This window comes from Triticum urartu, chromosome 1 (genome assembly GCF_003073215.2).
Source record: "Triticum urartu cultivar G1812 chromosome 1, Tu2.1, whole genome shotgun sequence".
Taxonomy (NCBI): domain Eukaryota; kingdom Viridiplantae; phylum Streptophyta; class Magnoliopsida; order Poales; family Poaceae; genus Triticum; species Triticum urartu.
Genome location: NC_053022.1, coordinates 526,642,567 through 526,659,679, shown reverse-complemented (window position 1 = coordinate 526,659,679; position 17,113 = coordinate 526,642,567). Strand labels below are relative to the sequence as shown.

The 17,113-nt window shown below is 45.2% G+C and overlaps 1 protein-coding gene across 1 annotated transcript; it reads left to right on the top strand.

The window, feature by feature from the left end:
* The first annotated feature begins 4,937 nt into the window (after positions 1–4,937).
* LOC125525771 (malate dehydrogenase, chloroplastic-like) lies at positions 4,938–7,382 on the top strand. The gene is made up of 2 exons (XM_048690785.1): positions 4,938–5,147; positions 5,889–7,382. The coding sequence occupies exon 2, from the start codon at positions 5,895–5,897 to the stop codon at positions 7,089–7,091; it is 1,197 nt and encodes a 398-aa protein (XP_048546742.1). The 5' UTR covers positions 4,938–5,147; positions 5,889–5,894; the 3' UTR covers positions 7,092–7,382.
* The last annotated feature ends 9,731 nt before the right edge of the window (positions 7,383–17,113 follow it).

The window sequence follows — 17,113 nt, the reverse complement described above, 5'->3', positions numbered from 1 at the left end:
TTTTCTCTAGATTTTCAAATTTCAAATTATTCGAATTCAAACAAACAAAATTGATTTGTCCCTAGAAAATGTGTATATTCATTGTGCACTATATTAACTTTTATCCATATTTTTAATTTTTAAATTATTTGAATTCAAACAAAAAATAGTTGATTTCTTTGAAAAATTATGTACATTATTTTTTTACATATAAATTTTTATCTAGATTTTCGAATTTCTAATGAATTCTGTCGATTTGTCCGAAAGAAATTGACGTCTACTAATTATGAACTATATTTTCTTTTAAATAGAAAAAAGAAAGAAGAATACATAAGATAAATTGTGTTTATCTATTTAAATGTCATTGTAGCTGATGTTTTTTTTAACTCACTGTGGCCGGATGGTTGGTGCTCCCACACAAGGCGAGCTTATATGTTCACTGGTTCTTCTAAAAAAATGTGGTCATAGGTTCGAACCGGTGCCTTCCCTTTTTCTCGTTTTGGTTTCTATTTTAACTTGTGCAGTCTTTTTTTAAGGCCGTACAGTCTTTCTAATATAAAGCTAATTGTGCTCCAAAAGCATGAACAATATGTAGGTCAAGTGGTTATCAAAGCGTGGCAGATTGTAGCAGGTGTTCTGTTCGAATCCCACTGTTGGTTGAACATTTTTTATTTCATTTGAGGATTTTTTTGCGTACATAAATAAAATGCAAGGGTGCTTCCTGAAGAAAAAAAAACAGTGCACGCGGGTTACCACTGCTGACAGTGGGCCCTTGCCACGTTGGCATGCCATGTGTGCACATGATACGGTTGAATACAGTAGAAAGCACCGTATATGAACGGAGGGACAAGTTAGATGACCAAAAACACGTATTTTACAAGTTTATGCACCAAACTGACCATTGTGTGCAAGTTCTACAACTTGCGGTGTATTTACCTCGTTTTTCTTCTACGAGAAACATCCTCATATTGACAAGTCAACAGATGAAGAATTAACTTCTCAACTTATACATTAAGGGCATGTTTGCTATCTTCACCAGGTTCAACCAACCCCGCCGGATGCACATTCTTCGTGTAACGGAAGCAAATGTTCATCATCACGGCAACATATCCTCATGTCATTTGAAATAAAAAATATTGTATGATGGAAACAAATTCATATTTCTATGGAAAGAATTCTTTGGTTGATGAAATTAAAATAGTATTGTATTTGGAAGCAAATTTTGCCTACGTAGTACCCTTTTTTTTTTGCTAAATCGAAGCATTTTTTTGTTACCATGGAGACAAAATTCGTTACTCGATGGAAGTGACTTTGCTACAAACGATTACATTAGAAAAACTATGTACAGATTGAAGCAAATTTTAGCTGCGCTAGAAGTAAATTAATGTCACACCTGAAAAAAATTTATACTCATACAAGAGGAAAAGAAAGATGCATGGCCAGGAAACTTATTTTGATGGGATAATTAATTCAATTAAATTCCAAAACTAGTACACCAATTTATGTTAAGTCGAAGCAAATTTAGCTAACCGTGGAGGCCAATTCGCTATCGGCCACTAAAGCAACCAACTGGAGGAGTGGCTTGCACATGTGGCCTTTGTCAATGCCAAATCGGGAAAAGGAAGATAAACACAACAAAGAAGAATGAGGGAATGGTTCAAACTCATCGGATTTAACAATATGTTTGCCTAAAGAGGAGATATCTTCAGTATTGCAATATCAACAAGGGAGCTCGATTGAACCCTTTCCCCAATGCCGCTCATCCTGAATGTACCACCATATTCCCAAGTTGTTTTTTCGAGAGAAGGCAAGAAAATAATATGCCCTCCGTTTGCTAGCTTCACTACATGGGTCACCCCTTGCATGGCATCTTCAAATTTTTGGCATATGTAGAGAGAAAATATGCATGATACCCCACTCAAGTAGGTGTGATTTTACTCATTGCATGACAATTAATTAGATGTAGTAGATATTTAGTATTATTAAATGTCTTGGTATAATGGTGGTGAAGAGAAGTAGCATTAGTGCATAGATGGATTTATAGGTTACAGTCTCATGTCAAGTTAATATGTACCATGGTAACTTTATATTTGCAAAATGCACTATAGAATGATGATAAGAACGAGTGAGATAGTTGTTCCTTAAGCAACAACTCCATTTATCTAAACACAAGTCAACTCAAGAATGAAATTTGCTCCACTACACAGACATATCATTGTTAAAAGGAAGACATGTCTGAAACTCACATGTTGACTAGAGATAAAACCCTCAAATTGTCGCATAACACTAACACCACATCTCAGTGACCAACCACATATGGTTAGTTATATTTAGATAAAATCAATTACACCTGAATCAAATTAATAAAATCTCAAATGACTTGACTAGATGCAAGATGCCAAGGAAATAATCCTTGCAATCTCAATATTATCTAATGGATTAAATCTACTACTGTTGCTGCAACGAGGTTCGCATTTACAAAAACTGACCGATCTCGATATTATCTATTGGAACCATAAGTGCATGTTTGTATAGGAGGATGTGGATTCAAATATATGTTTAGTCAAGTGTCATTGCAAAAGAAAATGAGGGTGTCATCAAAATTGAAATGTTATAATCTCACGCTAGGTGAATAAGCACGTGGATTCCTCTAAATAAGTACAATGGTGGTAAAGTCGAATGACTTCACTTTTGAAGTAATGTATCAGAACCCTCGCCCGATTCCCTGAAAGGGCTGCTATGTACTTAGGGAAAAGCGTTTTGGAGGAGGAAGATAGATGAAATCTAAACTAAAGAGTGCATGCTACGTTTGCAGTTTTGTGGAACACACTAGATTGAATTGTTTTCCCGATTCCGCTCACCCTGAAGGCATTCTTCCATTTTCATATTTCTTTGTCACTCAAAGACATGAAACTTGGGGGGGGGGTACAAAATCTGACAAGAGACAAGAAAGTAAAATACAACTTCAAGTTCGTTATGCAGATCGAAGTTTGGTTGAAGAGGAACTCTAAAACTCACTACACCTAGGATTACTCTGCTTTTTTTAGTGTTTCTAGGATTAATGTGTTACCGTGTACTTTATGTGACATAAAATTGTTGTCATTATATTCATACTCTGATTTTGTGTCACGAAAGTTACATGTCTCTACTATTAAAGAGGAGTTGGTCATTGTACGCTCGCCCTCACACCCACCCCCTCCACACGCCCCTTCTCCCACATCATTCATGCATTAACTGAATCAAATAAAATCTTACCAAAATTTCAAGTAAATCAAAACTTTCATTGCCTCCCCCTACCCATACAAATCATCAAATCTAAAATCTAGAATATGATGTGTGTAAGATTTATGTTGGACATGATTAATGTTGAACCAGTAGAATATGTATGCCTCCGTTGCAACACATGAACAATTAGCTACTTATTAGTGTAATTGTCGGCGAAAGGCTTGTCATAAGGAGATCTAATGCACATAGTACAAAAGGAGAGGGTATGATAGTTATTTCCAACTGCCCACTGATTTGGACCATTAACACGATTAGTTTGTTTTTTTTCTCAAGCTGTGCTTTAGTTTTATGTTTGAATTTGTATGAAATAGTACATTTTTTATGTTTTACATGCTAAATTGTTTTCAGACTTTAAAACAACTTGTAAGAGCATATCTTTGGTTTCACCTATACCTGGCCATACCTCGGGCCGGGCCGGGCTTCGGGCCGGGCCTAGCCAAGCCCGACGCAAAAAACCCAGGCCCGGGCCCGGCCCGGCCCGGCCATCGGGCCTGTTTTTTGGGCCCGAGCCCGGCCCGTACATGTAAAAGCCCGTCGGGCTCCGGGCCGGGCCGGCCCAACCTTCAGAAAAACACAAAAACGACGGGCCCGGGCCCGGCCCGACCATCAGGCTTAAAATCTAGGCCCAAGCCCGGCCCGGGAGCAGCGTCGGGCCGGGCCGGGTCGGGCTTTTTCGCGCCGGGCTTCCCATGGCCAGGTATAGTTTCACCTAGTGATGATTGCCTTGGTAAGGTATTGTCATACCAACTACTCCCTCTCTTCCGGTTTAAGGGCTCATCTCGAAATTCTCAACAATCGAGATAGATGTTGAGTTAAGGGCTAAGAGTTTTGTGGGTTTAAACTCGCCCGGTAAAATATGCTCCACATGTTTGCATGGTATGATACATGTAATACTCCCTTCATTTCTAAATATAAGTCTTTTTAGAGATTTCAATATGAACTACATACGGATGTTCCAGCGCAAAAAAAACCCTACATACAAATGTATGTAGACATAGTTTAAAGTGTAGATTCATTCATTTTGCTCCGTATGTGTGGTTCATATAAAAGTCTTTAAAAAGACTTATATTTAGAAACGGGGGAATTATATAACAAGAGTGCGTGCATGGCCTCTGATTTTCTCTCTCGCATCTTCATGCATGGATTGAATGTGGCATGGGATTCAAAGCATCCTTAACTCAAAATGAGACCTTAAATTTTTTGAAGGAAAGCACAACAGCATCTATATCAGTATAAAAAGACCCAAAGGAGTAGATCCACTTAAACTTAATCTCGATCATCAAATCATGTCAATCCAACAACCTAGACTGCTTCAATATCAAACGCTCAACACGTTTAGCATGCAGTTAATTTTATGCCAAATATAATATAATAATACATAAATATTATTCACATGTACTTAATATACTTCAAAATTAACATGCACTGCACGTAGGCAAGATCCCCCTGCCCCTACGGCCCTACCCCAGCTGCACCTAACGGCGGACGGAGAAAGGAGCGTCGGCCAACGGCAGAGCCAGCCCGTTGTCTCCGAGGCTACCGTCCAGCGAGCGAACCAGCGTTCCCTCAAAAAAAAAAAAAAAGCGAGCGAACCAGCGCAAGAAAAATCAAAGCCGATCTCTCTCTCTTTCTCTTGCGCCGCCACCGCCGCTGCCCAGCCCAGCTATTTATTTATCACCAGGAGTCCAGAGCCACCTGCCCCCAACCAAGAAAAAAGAGCAAAGGGTGAGCCAAGAGCCGCTGCCTCCGCCCACCAACCGCCGACGCCCCCTCGGGCCGCGCTTCGCCGCCGCAGCTCCCCTACTTCATCGGCCTCCGGAGCATCCTGCCGCTCTCTCCACCCCGTCCCACTCCCTGCGGACTGATTGGGTCTCCTTTTCCAGGTATGAGCAGATAGGTTGGTTCGTCAGTTTCTCTCTGTTGTTAAAATCAATCGATCCCGCCAGGGTAGGGAGGGGCCTTCACAATTTCAGGGCGTGTCGGCACACTATTTAGTTTTAGATCCGCCCCTGCGAGTCGCGGCAACGTATCGTATGGCGTCATAGGTTACTGATTGCTGCTGTAAGATGAGCCATTGTGCAAGATTTTCCTGCAGCGCCATGTCATACAGACGACCTCCCCTTGCACAGATCCAGGGATCTGATTGTCTGCGTGTCGTACAGCCCTGCATCATGTTTAGCAAAGCCGTAAATTGCTGCATTCTGAATAGAAATAGCTTCCTCTCATTATTCTACCTAGGGAAATTTATCTCTGATTCTACCTAGTACGTACTTGTTTACATTCCACGGTCGGGGAAGAAATGTCGCAAGTGTTTACGTGTAATTTCAACTCCTATTTCACTTACAGTAATTCATAATTAGTACAGTTCCTTTCGTGTTCAAAATGAAGGGAGGAGATAGTTTGCCATCCCTTGTTCCATTGATGCTTGCAAGCAAATACATAGTATAACTTACAATCAAGTGCCCTTGTTTTATTCTCGTTACAATTTATTTCGAGTGTTCCTACATCTACTCCATGGATGGTGTAATTGGAATCTGCATTTACCACTGTATTGGGCTATTAGTCCAGTTCAATTTTTTTTAGCTGGAATTTGTAATTAATCTCATATAGTTCTGTTCCTGCAGTTGGACATGGCATCAGCTGTTACCATGACTTCAGTTAGTGCTCAGGCCGCTTTGGTTTCAAGGCCAAGGAGCCATGGCATCACAAGCTATGGTGGCTTAAAGGCATCGTCGTCATCAGTTAACTTTGAATTGGGATCCTCATTCCTCGGCAAGACCGCACCTCTTCGGGCATCTGTCACCACAAGGGTTGTGCCAAAGGCAAAGTCTGTGGCTCAGATACTACCTGAGGCATCTTACAAAGTGGCAGTGCTTGGTGCTGCTGGGGGCATCGGGCAGCCATTGGGCCTGTTAATCAAGATGTCTCCTCTGGTCTCAGAACTGCGCCTGTATGATATTGCGAATGTCAAGGGAGTCGCTGCTGATCTCAGCCACTGCAACACACCTTCTCAGGTCATGGACTTTACTGGCCCTGCTGAGTTAGCCAACTGCTTGAAAGGTGTGGATGTTGTTGTCATCCCTGCTGGGGTCCCAAGAAAGCCAGGCATGACTCGTGATGACCTGTTCAACATCAATGCGGGCATCGTCAAGTCGCTTATTGAGGCTGTCGCAGACAATTGCCCTGATGCCTTTATCCATATTATCAGCAACCCAGTCAACTCCACAGTGCCGATTGCTGCTGAGATTCTGAAACAGAAGGGTGTCTACAACCCCAAGAAGCTTTTCGGAGTTTCCACCCTGGATGTTGTCAGAGCGAACACGTTTGTAGCTCAGAAGAAGGACCTCAAGCTCATTGACGTTGATGTCCCAGTTGTTGGTGGTCATGCTGGAATTACAATCCTACCTCTGTTGTCCAAAACTAGGCCATCTGTCACTTTCACGGATGAGGAAACTGAAGAGCTGACAAAGAGGATACAGAATGCAGGGACAGAGGTGGTGGAGGCGAAAGCCGGTGCTGGATCCGCTACCCTGTCCATGGCATATGCCGCTGCCAGATTTGTCGAGTCATCACTCCGTGCACTGGCTGGTGATCCAGATGTTTACGAGTGCACGTATGTCCAGTCCGAGCTAACTGAGCTACCATTCTTTGCGTCCAGAGTTAAGATTGGGAAGAATGGTGTCGAGTCCATCATCTCTTCCGACCTGGAGGGAGTGACCGATTATGAGGCCAAGGCACTCGAGGCGTTGAAGCCTGAGCTGAAGGCCAGCATTGAGAAGGGCATCGAGTTTGCGCACAAGAAGCAGGGAGCCGCCGCGTCCGTTTGAGGTGAAGGATAACGATAACTCCGTACGAAGAGAATAAAAGGCAAAATGATTGTCCCTGTCTTAAGTTTTGCAGCCTAGAGTGTTGACATCATGTAGGAAGGGGTATGCCCTGGAGCAGCTATATTTGTCGGTCGTCGGTCGGTTCCTATGATTCTAGATTGCATGAGGGCGTGAAGCCCAGAACTCGCTCCCTGCTCCGGGGCCTTGTTTTGTTTGACACATTACATCTGCTGGTCTTGTAGCTTCCGAAGTTGACAAACCTTGGAATAATAATAAAGTATTTCTTTGATAGTTGCTCGGAACCTCTTATGTGGGAACTTGTACTACTATGTTGCGGTCACCATCAGGTTCCTATAGCTCTTGGCTACTTGTCATTTTCCTTGTTGATTGGCGAGTTTACACAGAATTCCGTTGTCAGTCTTGTTATTATCGATGTGAACAATGTGTCTGAGCGTGTGAGATGGACGGCTGGAAGAGTATTTTGGTACAATTTTGGCATTTTTAAATCTTGCGCTGCTCTTGCAAACAAATGGAGTCTGAACTTGATCATTGCTTGTCGAAACCTCATTTGCTGCCTAGATGAAGCCCTTTCTACAGATCCAGGGATGTGATTGTCTTGTTCATCCATATCACGAGGTAATTGTTTGTTGTATACTCAACAGCAGATGAATCTCTAAATTCACTAAGCTCCCAGGGTATCGATTTGGCCGGCTGTTACCGATTTAGATTGGTTCAAGTGCGTGGAGGGAGGCCTTTGCTGGTCAAACCGGGTGTCGTGGAGGCTGGGAGGCATTGGCAGAATACGTGCTGTGAGGTCTTCTTTCCTCGCCTGTGTCCAGAGGGGAGCACCCCTGTTGGTTACCATTGTTAGGAGTGACTATTTGTTCAATGTGTTTAATGGTAAATATGGAGTTGTATGAGTCTGTGGATTGCACTGTTTACTATGGCAACAAGTTGAAATACTGGTTGACAACAAGTTTTGGGTTTGATCCCAACGAGTGCTCCATTAGTATTTATGCAGTATGGACCAAATCTGGTAAAAGTGTTTTGTGGGAGTTGAACATGATAGATAGGAGACATAAGTGGTTGGCCTGGTTAAGGCGTTGCAGAAAAAGGATGATTCACTCATATGCCTAAGTGATCCCTGTGCCGAAGGAGGAGAATTTATTGGAAGGCGGCCGGATGTATGAACCCGACCAGGGTGGTCAGTCGACTAATGAGATTCATCCACCTGGGTCACAACCGATGAATAGTAGAATTATATGTCACGCATAGCCGTTTGTCGTGAAACAGGGTTGAGCAGTCAGTCAGCAGTAATTGTTGGTAGGGGTTTGGCTAATATTGCTGGTAGTGGTTTGGCTAATGGGGACGGGGAAGGGGAGAAAATGCAAAGGATGATGGAAGAGAAGGATGAGAATGGATTGGCGGATGATCTAGATTCTGATAATTTTTAAGAAGATGAAGGTGAGTGAGGATGAGGACTGGGCGCCGTTGGGAAGACACCAAGACGTTGATCTCCTGCAGCTCACTCTTGCCCGTCTTCGTCAGGTCTACGCTCTGGCGAGAGCTCCTGCGCCGCCCCTGTAGGGATGTGAGGCAGGCACCTTTTGGCACCTTTGTTGTGAGCCTGCGTGCTCTATGCTAGCCGTCTTCGGCTTGTAATCCAAAACTTGCTCCCCTCGCCTCGCTTGATTTTTTGAGGGTTTCTGTTGCGTTGTAAGACTGAAAGTGCGTTATATCGACTAGAGGGGGGGGGGGGGTGAATAGGCGATTTTTATGAAAGTCTTCAAAACGTGAAAGTTATGAAGACAAACGATAGAAATAAACCTATTACCATGCAGCGGAAGGTAGACTACACTAGGCAAACCATAGTCAAGTATTCAATGGAGTGAAAGCACAATGACTAATAGCAGCAATGTAGTAAGGATCAGGTAGGAAGATATTATGAAGCCAAACAGAACACGCAGTCACTCAGTGAAGATAAAAGATAATGCAATCATACAATGACTTCACAAGGACCAACAGTAAGTAAAGGGAAGGAAAGGATGAAACCAGTGACACGTTGAAGACAATAATTTGTTGGACCAGTTCCAGTTGCTGTGACAACTGTACGTCTGGTTAGGGCGGCTAGGTATTTAAACCTGAGGACACACAGTCCCGGACACCCAGTCCTGAACACGCAGCTCAGGACACCCAGTCCTCACCGTATTCCCCTTGAAGCTAAGGTCACACAGACCTCGCCCAATCACTCTGGTAAGTCTTCAAGGTAGACTCCCAAACCTTCACAGACTTCGTTCACCGGCGATCCACAATGTCTCTTGGATGCTCAGAACGCGACGCCTAACCGGCTGGAGGATTCACAGTCCTCAAGTGTAATAAGTCTTCAGATCACACAGACAAGAAGACTTAAGTGATGCCCTAATTCTCTTTGGCTCTGGGTGGTTAGGGCTTTATCCTCGCAAGGAATTCTCTCTCAAAGGCTTCGAGGTGGGTTGCTCTCAAACGACAAAAGCCGTATACTAACTCTGAGCAGCCAACCATTTATGGTTGTAGGGGGTGGGCTATTTATAGCCACTAGGCAACCCGACCTGATTTGTCCGAAAATGACCCTGGGTCACTAAGGAACTGACACGTGTTCCAACGGTCAGATTTCAAACTCACACGGCAACTTTACTTGGGCTACAAGCAAAGCTGACTTGTCCGACTCTGGACAAGATTCGCTCTCATAGTCTTCACTCGAAGACATAGGTTTTGGTTAAGCATCACTTCAGTCATTCTGACTGGTTCTCTTGGACCCCACTTAACAGTACGGTGGTTCCTATGACTCAACACAAAAGAAAAAGAACTACGAAAGATCTAAGTCTTCGAGCTCCATAGGCTTCATATGCGTGTCTTCTCTTGTCATAGTCTTCAATGTGAATATCTTCATATACCACCTTTGACATCAATGTCTTCATACATTTTTAGGGGTCATCTCTGGTAGGAAAACCGAATCAATGAGGGACTTCTACCTGTGTTATCCTGCAATTCTCACAAACACATTAGTCCCTCAACTAGGTTTGTCGTCAATACTCCAAAACCAACTAGGGGTGGCACTAGATGCACTTACAATCTCCCCCTTTTTGGTGATTGATGACAAACTAGTTGAAGTTTTCAACGGGGAATATAATATGTGAAATTGTAAAGGATAAGGAATTGTCTTCATAAGTTGCAAGGGCTCCCCCTGAAGATGTGCATATAACTAGTTTGCTTTTGGAATGCAAATGCACATGGCAAGTTGTGCTTGTGGAGATCCTTTTCAACTTATGATGACAATCCACTATGCATGTGAAGGTATGTGAAGATAATGACATGCATAATGGAAAATGGACGTCTGCAAAATGATCTAAGTGCGGAATTTATCGTCGCACATGCGGAATTTATCATCGCATCACAAAATGGCAAATAAGTAGTAGACGACCATCGAGTTTAAGTGTTACAACTCAAAGAACCAAATGTATCAAAACGACAGTTGTAAACACGAAGCAAAATATGAAGCACCCGCCCATATGGACCCGCTTGAAGACTATCAAACTCATATGCTTCTCCCCCTTTTGTCAGTAAGGACCAAAAAGGTTTGAAGACATAGAGCATCTACTCGTTCCCATGAAGAGTAGGTGAAGCAGCAGGGTCGTCGGTGGTGTTCGGCGGTGCAGAAGAACTTGGAGCAGTGTCGAAGTGTGCTGAAGGAGGCGGTGGTGAAGTAGCATCGTCTTCATCCTCGATCACTCTGGCATTTATAGTTGCAGCAGAGGAAGAGAACTGTCTTCAAGAGATGGAGTTCGTCGCAGCACTGCCCTTCGAGGGGGTGTGGAGTCAAACTTGAAGCGCTCAGAGAAGCCATCCTCTTGAAGATTATCTTCAGAACACATCAGCGTCAGCCCTTTCCATGTGCGTCGAGAGGTTTCATGGGCAACAAAGGCATTCTTGGTGGCAAGATTGCGAATGCGATTAACATCCACCAAGAGGCTTTGCATTTGACGCTTCAGCCAGTCATGATGCCTATCCTGTTTCTGATGAAGAGCCACAAGAAGCTCTCGGTCATTGAGAACACGAGTGCGCTTCTTGGGTCGTGGGGCAGTTGTACTGTCAGTGGCTTCAGTGAGAGCAGGATGTGGTGCACGTGTAGTGCCAGCCAAAGGATACACACGAGTGACTGCTTCAACTCCTTCAATGTTCTGAGAAAAACTTTGATGCTCTGCATTCTGAAGACTTAGAGGTTCCTTGGCAGGCTCAGGATAGATGGCTTCAACAGACATATCCACATCAGGCAGAAAAATTCGATGATTGTGAGCAGATGGCTGATATGAGATAGCGGAGTGAAGTTTGATCAGCCGCATTACCCATGGGGCGTAGAACTTCAAGCCAAACAGATCAGAGCCTGATGCAGCAAGTTGGCGAATGAAGAAATCCTGTGCATTGAAGCATTTTCCATGAAGAATATAGAAGATCAAAGTCTTCATTGCACCTTCCAGCTTGGCATGTGGAGAGTGCCCTTTGATGGGCCAGAGAGTTCGCCTTATGATGTGATAAATAGTCCTTGGCAGATACTCTAGGTCTTCAACAAAGAACTCTTTGGGATATGCAGCATCTTGGGGTAATGGTTTCATCATACTGAGCATCTGACTCATATTAGGTTCAGGCTTATGAAAGATGCTCTCCACAGCTTCACTGTGAAGTTGACAGCCAGATTCGTAGAGATCGCCGGGAGTGGGTAAACCAGTGAGCTCAATGATGTCAAAGGCTTTGTCTTCGTGATGAACGTTTCCTGTCATCCACTCCAGGACCCAAGTCTTCGGATCTCTGTTATACCCGCGGATGTGAAGTGTGGCATAGAATTGAAGCAGCAACTCTTCATTCCAATGCTCTTGGTCAGTGAAGAACGGCAGCAATCCAACCTCCTTGAAGCAATCCAGAGCTTCTTCCAGACAGGGCAGACCAGCTATTGCTTCAATGTCAAGACGCTTGTGTGGGAAGATGCAACCTTGATTGTATAGAATGTAGGAGTAATAGCTTCGCTGCGGATAGCTCCAGAACCGATCAGATGATATTCTTTCCCTTGAGTAGGGGTTCCTGGAGCTATTGAAGAATGTGTTGTCTGCTCTGAAGCCATTGATATTGAAGGATCCAGGTGTAACGCCCCGGATGTAACTTTCCCAATTTGTACTCCAACTCTTGCCGTTTCAGGCGTTAAGTTATATTTATTTTTCTCGGGTTCGGGTCTTTGTCTCCGTGTGTTGTTTCGTTGTCATGCATCTCATATCATTTCATCATGTGCATTGCATTCGCATACGTGTTCATCTCATGCATTCGAGCTTTTTCCCCGTTGTCCGTTTTGCATTCCGGCGCTTCGTTCTCCTCCGGTGGTCATTTCTATCTTTCTTTCGTGTGTGGGGACTAAACATTTTCGGATTGGACCGAGACTTGCCAAGCGGCCTTGGTTTACTACCGGTAGACCGCCTGTCAAATTTCGTACCATTTGGACTTCGTTTGATACTCCAACGGTTAACCGAGGGACCGAAAAGGCCTCGTGTGTGTTGCAGCCCAACACCCCTCCATTTTGGCCCAAAACCCACCAAACTCTGCTCCATGTCCTAGAGTGTTCGATCACGATCGCGTGACCGAAAACCGCACCTCATTTGGACTCTCCTAACTCCACTTATGCCTATAAATAGACCCCCCGTTTTTCGGATCTCCTCCCCCACGAAACCCTAAAAAATTCATCTCTCCGCGCGCTGGGCACGTCCGCCCGACGCCGGACACGACCGCCGCGCCCCCTCGCCTATCCGGCGCCGCCACATGGCAGCGCCGCCTACCACCGCCGCCGGGCCCGAAGGCCCATCTCCGGCCCCCGCGCGAGCCGCCACCGGGCCAGACCCGCGCACCGCCGCCCCGCCTCTTCTCCTCCGACGCCGGCCGCCGCCCCGCCGCCGCTCGCCGCCGCCTCGCCCGGCTGCCTCCGCCGCCTCGCCGGCGAGCGCCGCCCGCGCTGCCTCGACCTCGTCCGCCTCGCGCGCCACCGCGACGCCCCTTGCCGCCACCCGGCCGGCGCCGCCTCTCCGCCGCCCGGCCCCCTCTCCTCCGGCCTCCTCGCTGCTCCGGCGAGCTCCCTCCTACTCCAGCCACCGCGGCCATTGCCGGCCGTCGAACCTCGGGACGCGTGCCTGCTACAGTAAACATCTCAGATCTGAGATCTGAAAAACCCTAGGGTTGACTTTTCCCCCTCTCCCTTTAATTTTTATGCGATCTTTGACCTGCTGTAACTTTGCATCCATAGCTCCGTTTTGGACATATAGTATATCAAAATGTTCGTCTCGATGAGTACATCATTTCATTCCATTGCATCATTTTCGTTTGAGTTCATCTTGATGCCCGAAATTCTGTTAGAAGGAGGCTTCGTGAGTTAATTGTCAGATCTGCTAGTTCATCTTAGACTTTTGTCATTTTTGCCATGATTATTGTGTGCATGATATGCCTGTGAGTCCTTCATATGTTTTGTTAAGGATTTTATTATCTTTCCAGAGGTGCAACCCATGCATTTTTGTGATGTGTGTGGTGACTTGTGCAAGCTTGCAAAGTGAGGCATCCGGTAAATCTGTTTTCAGGGACTTACTAGTTTTCACTAAGTCTGGGATTATTTAGTTCATGATGCCATATGTTCATCTTGTTTTCGAGTGATCCGTGCCTCTTTTGAGGATGATCAGTAAAGGAGTTTTGTTAATCATGTTATGCTCTATCCATCCATGTCTTTGGTTTCAATTATGGAGCACCCTAGATTGAGTCAATCGAGCTCTACTTTTGCTTCGTGGTGAATCTGGGCAGATCGTTAACTCGTTTGCGATTTTGCCGATGCTATTGTAGTTGATCCTTGCATGCTATGCCATTGTTCTTGCCATGTCTAGCTATCATTTTGTGCCTTCTTAATGGATGTATGCTTGCCTTGCCATGACTTGCACCGTAGTGAGTGCATCGAGCTCGTTTAATGCCTTCGTGAGTTAAATTTCAGCATGTCCCAGTTTTCACTAAGTCTGAAAACTGATTATGTTTTTGCTATGTTCGTGTGCTTGTTAGTATATTTTGTGATCCCTTTTGGCTCAAGGTCACTAAGGGACTTTTGTTAAGCTTGTTGAGTAGCTCCATGCCATGTCTTTCTTTGTCATGTTCAGGTCCTGTAGCATGTTGTTTTGATGCTCCGAAGAGGGCTTCATGATCTGAAATTTCAGACAAGTGTTAATTTCACCAAGTCTGAGATCTGTTTTGCATTTGCGTTTTTGCCATGCTTGTTTGAACCTCATAATGGATGATTTGGCCGTGGCTCAGTGCTAGACTTTTGTTAAGCATCTTGTGTGCATCCCTGCCATGTATTTTGTTGTCATGTTTGGTGGCTGTAGCATGTTCATTTCATTGCATTTAGATGCCTACTTGCTGTAAATCGCAGACCGGTGTCATTTTTGAATCGCTTGCCATTTCCAAACCGTAACTCCGATTCCGGCGTTCTCTATATCGTTTTCAAGCGATTTCATCTCATCTTTCCAGTGGCACCCTTGGAATTCCAAGTTGAGGCCAGGTTCATGCATTTCCTGTCATATCTTGCATTTTGCATCCCGCATCGCATCCCGCATAGCATATCATCTTTACATCGTGTTGATTGAGTTTGCACGTGGTTGATTGTATCCTTGTTGCTTGTTTGTCTTGTTTGGGTAGAGCCGGGAGTCGAGTTCGCTAACGAGGAGCCCGTTGAGAGTGCTTTTGAGGATCAAGTCAACTCTGACAACTATGCAGGCAAGATGATCACACCCTCGAAATCACTACTATCTTTGCTATGCTAGTTTGCTCGCTCTTTTGGTATGCCATTGCTACGATTCCTACCACTTGCTTGCAAGCCTCCCAAATTGCCATGTCAAACCTCTAACCCACCTTGTCCTAGCAAACCGTTGATTGGCTATGTTACCGCTTTGCTCAGCCCCCTCTTATAGCGTTGCTAGTTGCAGGTGAAGTTTGGAGGCCGTTCCTTGTTGCAACATCTTTTATTTACTTGTTGGGATATCATTATATTGCCATGTTATCTTAAAGCATCTATATACTTGGTAAAGGGTGGAAGGCTCGGCCTCTCGCCTAGTGTTTTGTTCCACTCTTGCCGCCCTAGTTTCCGTCATATCGGTGTTATGTTCCCGGATTTTTGCGTTCCTTACGCGGTTGGGTTATAATGGGAACCCCTTGATATTTCGCCTTGATTAAAGCTTTTCCAGTAATGCCCAACATTGGTCTTACCATTCGCCACCTAGCCTTTTCTTTCCTTTGGGTTCTGCAGACTCAAGGGTCATCTTATTTTAACCCCCCCGGGCCAGTGCTCCTCTGAGTGTTGGTCCAACCGAGCGATGTCCGGGGCTACCAGGGGCAACTCTGGGTTGGCCTACCCGACGTCTTGCTCATCTGGGTGTGCCCTGAGAAAGAGATATGTGCAGCTCCTATCGGGATTTGTCGGCACATTCGGGCGGTGTTGCTGGTCTTGTTTTAACCTGTCGAAGTGTCTTGAGTTACCGAGATACCGAGTCTGATCGGAACGTCTTGGGAGGAGGTCTATTCCTTCGTTGACCGTGAGAGCTTGTCATGGGCTAAGTTGGGACTCCCCTGTAGGGATTGAACTTTCGAAAGCCGTGCCCGCGGTTATGGGCAGATGGGAATTTGTTAATGACCGGTTGTAGACAACTTGAACCTTAATTAATTAAAATGAATCAACTGAGTGTGTTACCATGATGGCCTCTTCTCGGCGGAGTCCGGGAAGTGGACACGGTGTTGGAGTAATGTTTGCGCAGGTTGCTCTCTAGTTTCCCGCTCGTGCTTCGCCTCCTCTTTCTCGCTCTCTTTTGCGTATAAGTTAGCCACCACATATGCTAGTCGCTTGCTGCAGCTCCACATATATTTGCCTTTCCTTTCCTATAAGCTTGAATAGTCTTGATCGCGAGGGTGCGAGATTGCTGAGTCCCTGTGGCTCACAGATTACTATTCCACCAGATGCAGGGCCCGATGATTCCGTTCCAGGAGACGCGTATGAGCTCAAGTGGGAGTTCGACGAAGACTCTCAACGATACTATGTTTCCTTTCCCGATGATCTGTAGTGGTGCCCAGTTGGGGGTGATTGGGACCGTGTCGCATGTTGGGTTCTCTTTTATTTTGGCGCCGTAGTCGGGCCTTGAGTGTATGGATGATGTAATGTTATTTCTGTACTTGATTGACGTGGCGAGTGTAAGCCAACTATGTTCTCCCATTTTATTATTTACATTACATGGGATGTTGTGAAGATTTCCTAACTTGCGACATATGCCTTCAATGCGATTATGTCTCTAAGTCGTGCCACGACACGTGGGAGCTATAGTCGCATCGAGGGTGTTACAAGTTGCTATCGTGAGCACCCAGTTGCTATTCTTGAAGAGACTGAACGCAAGACTCGCAACAAGTCAATCAAATTTCTCAAAGTCAAGTGGTCACACCATTCCGACCGTGAAGCTACCTGGGAACGCGAGGATCACCTCCGTTCTGAGTATCCGGCGTTCTTTCAGTCCTAGATCTCGGGACGAGATCCTTTCGTAGTGGTGGAGTGTTGTAACTGTTGGGGAACGTTGCAGAAAACAAAAATTTTCCTACTCGTTTCACCAAGATCCATCTAGGAGTTCATCTAGCAACGAGTGATTAGATGCATCTACGTACCTTGTAGATCGCGAGCGGAAGCGTTCAAAGAACGGGGATGATGTAGTCGAACACGACGTGATTCAAATCACTGATGATCTTAGCACCGAACGGACGATGCCTCCGCGTTCAACACACGTACGGAACGGATGACGTCTCCTCCTTTCTTGATCCAGCAAGGGGGGAAGAGAGGTTGATGAAGATCCAGCAGCACGACGGCGTGGTGGTGGATGCAGGGCGTCACAGTAGCAGGGCTTCGCCTATACTACGAGAGAGAGACGTAACGGGGAGAGAGG

Bases quoted from the DNA above. Each gene is read 5' to 3' on its own strand.
- LOC125525771 (XM_048690785.1), top strand. From the start codon at position 5,895: ATGGCATCAGCTGTTACCATGACTTCAGTTAGTGCTCAGGCCGCTTTG.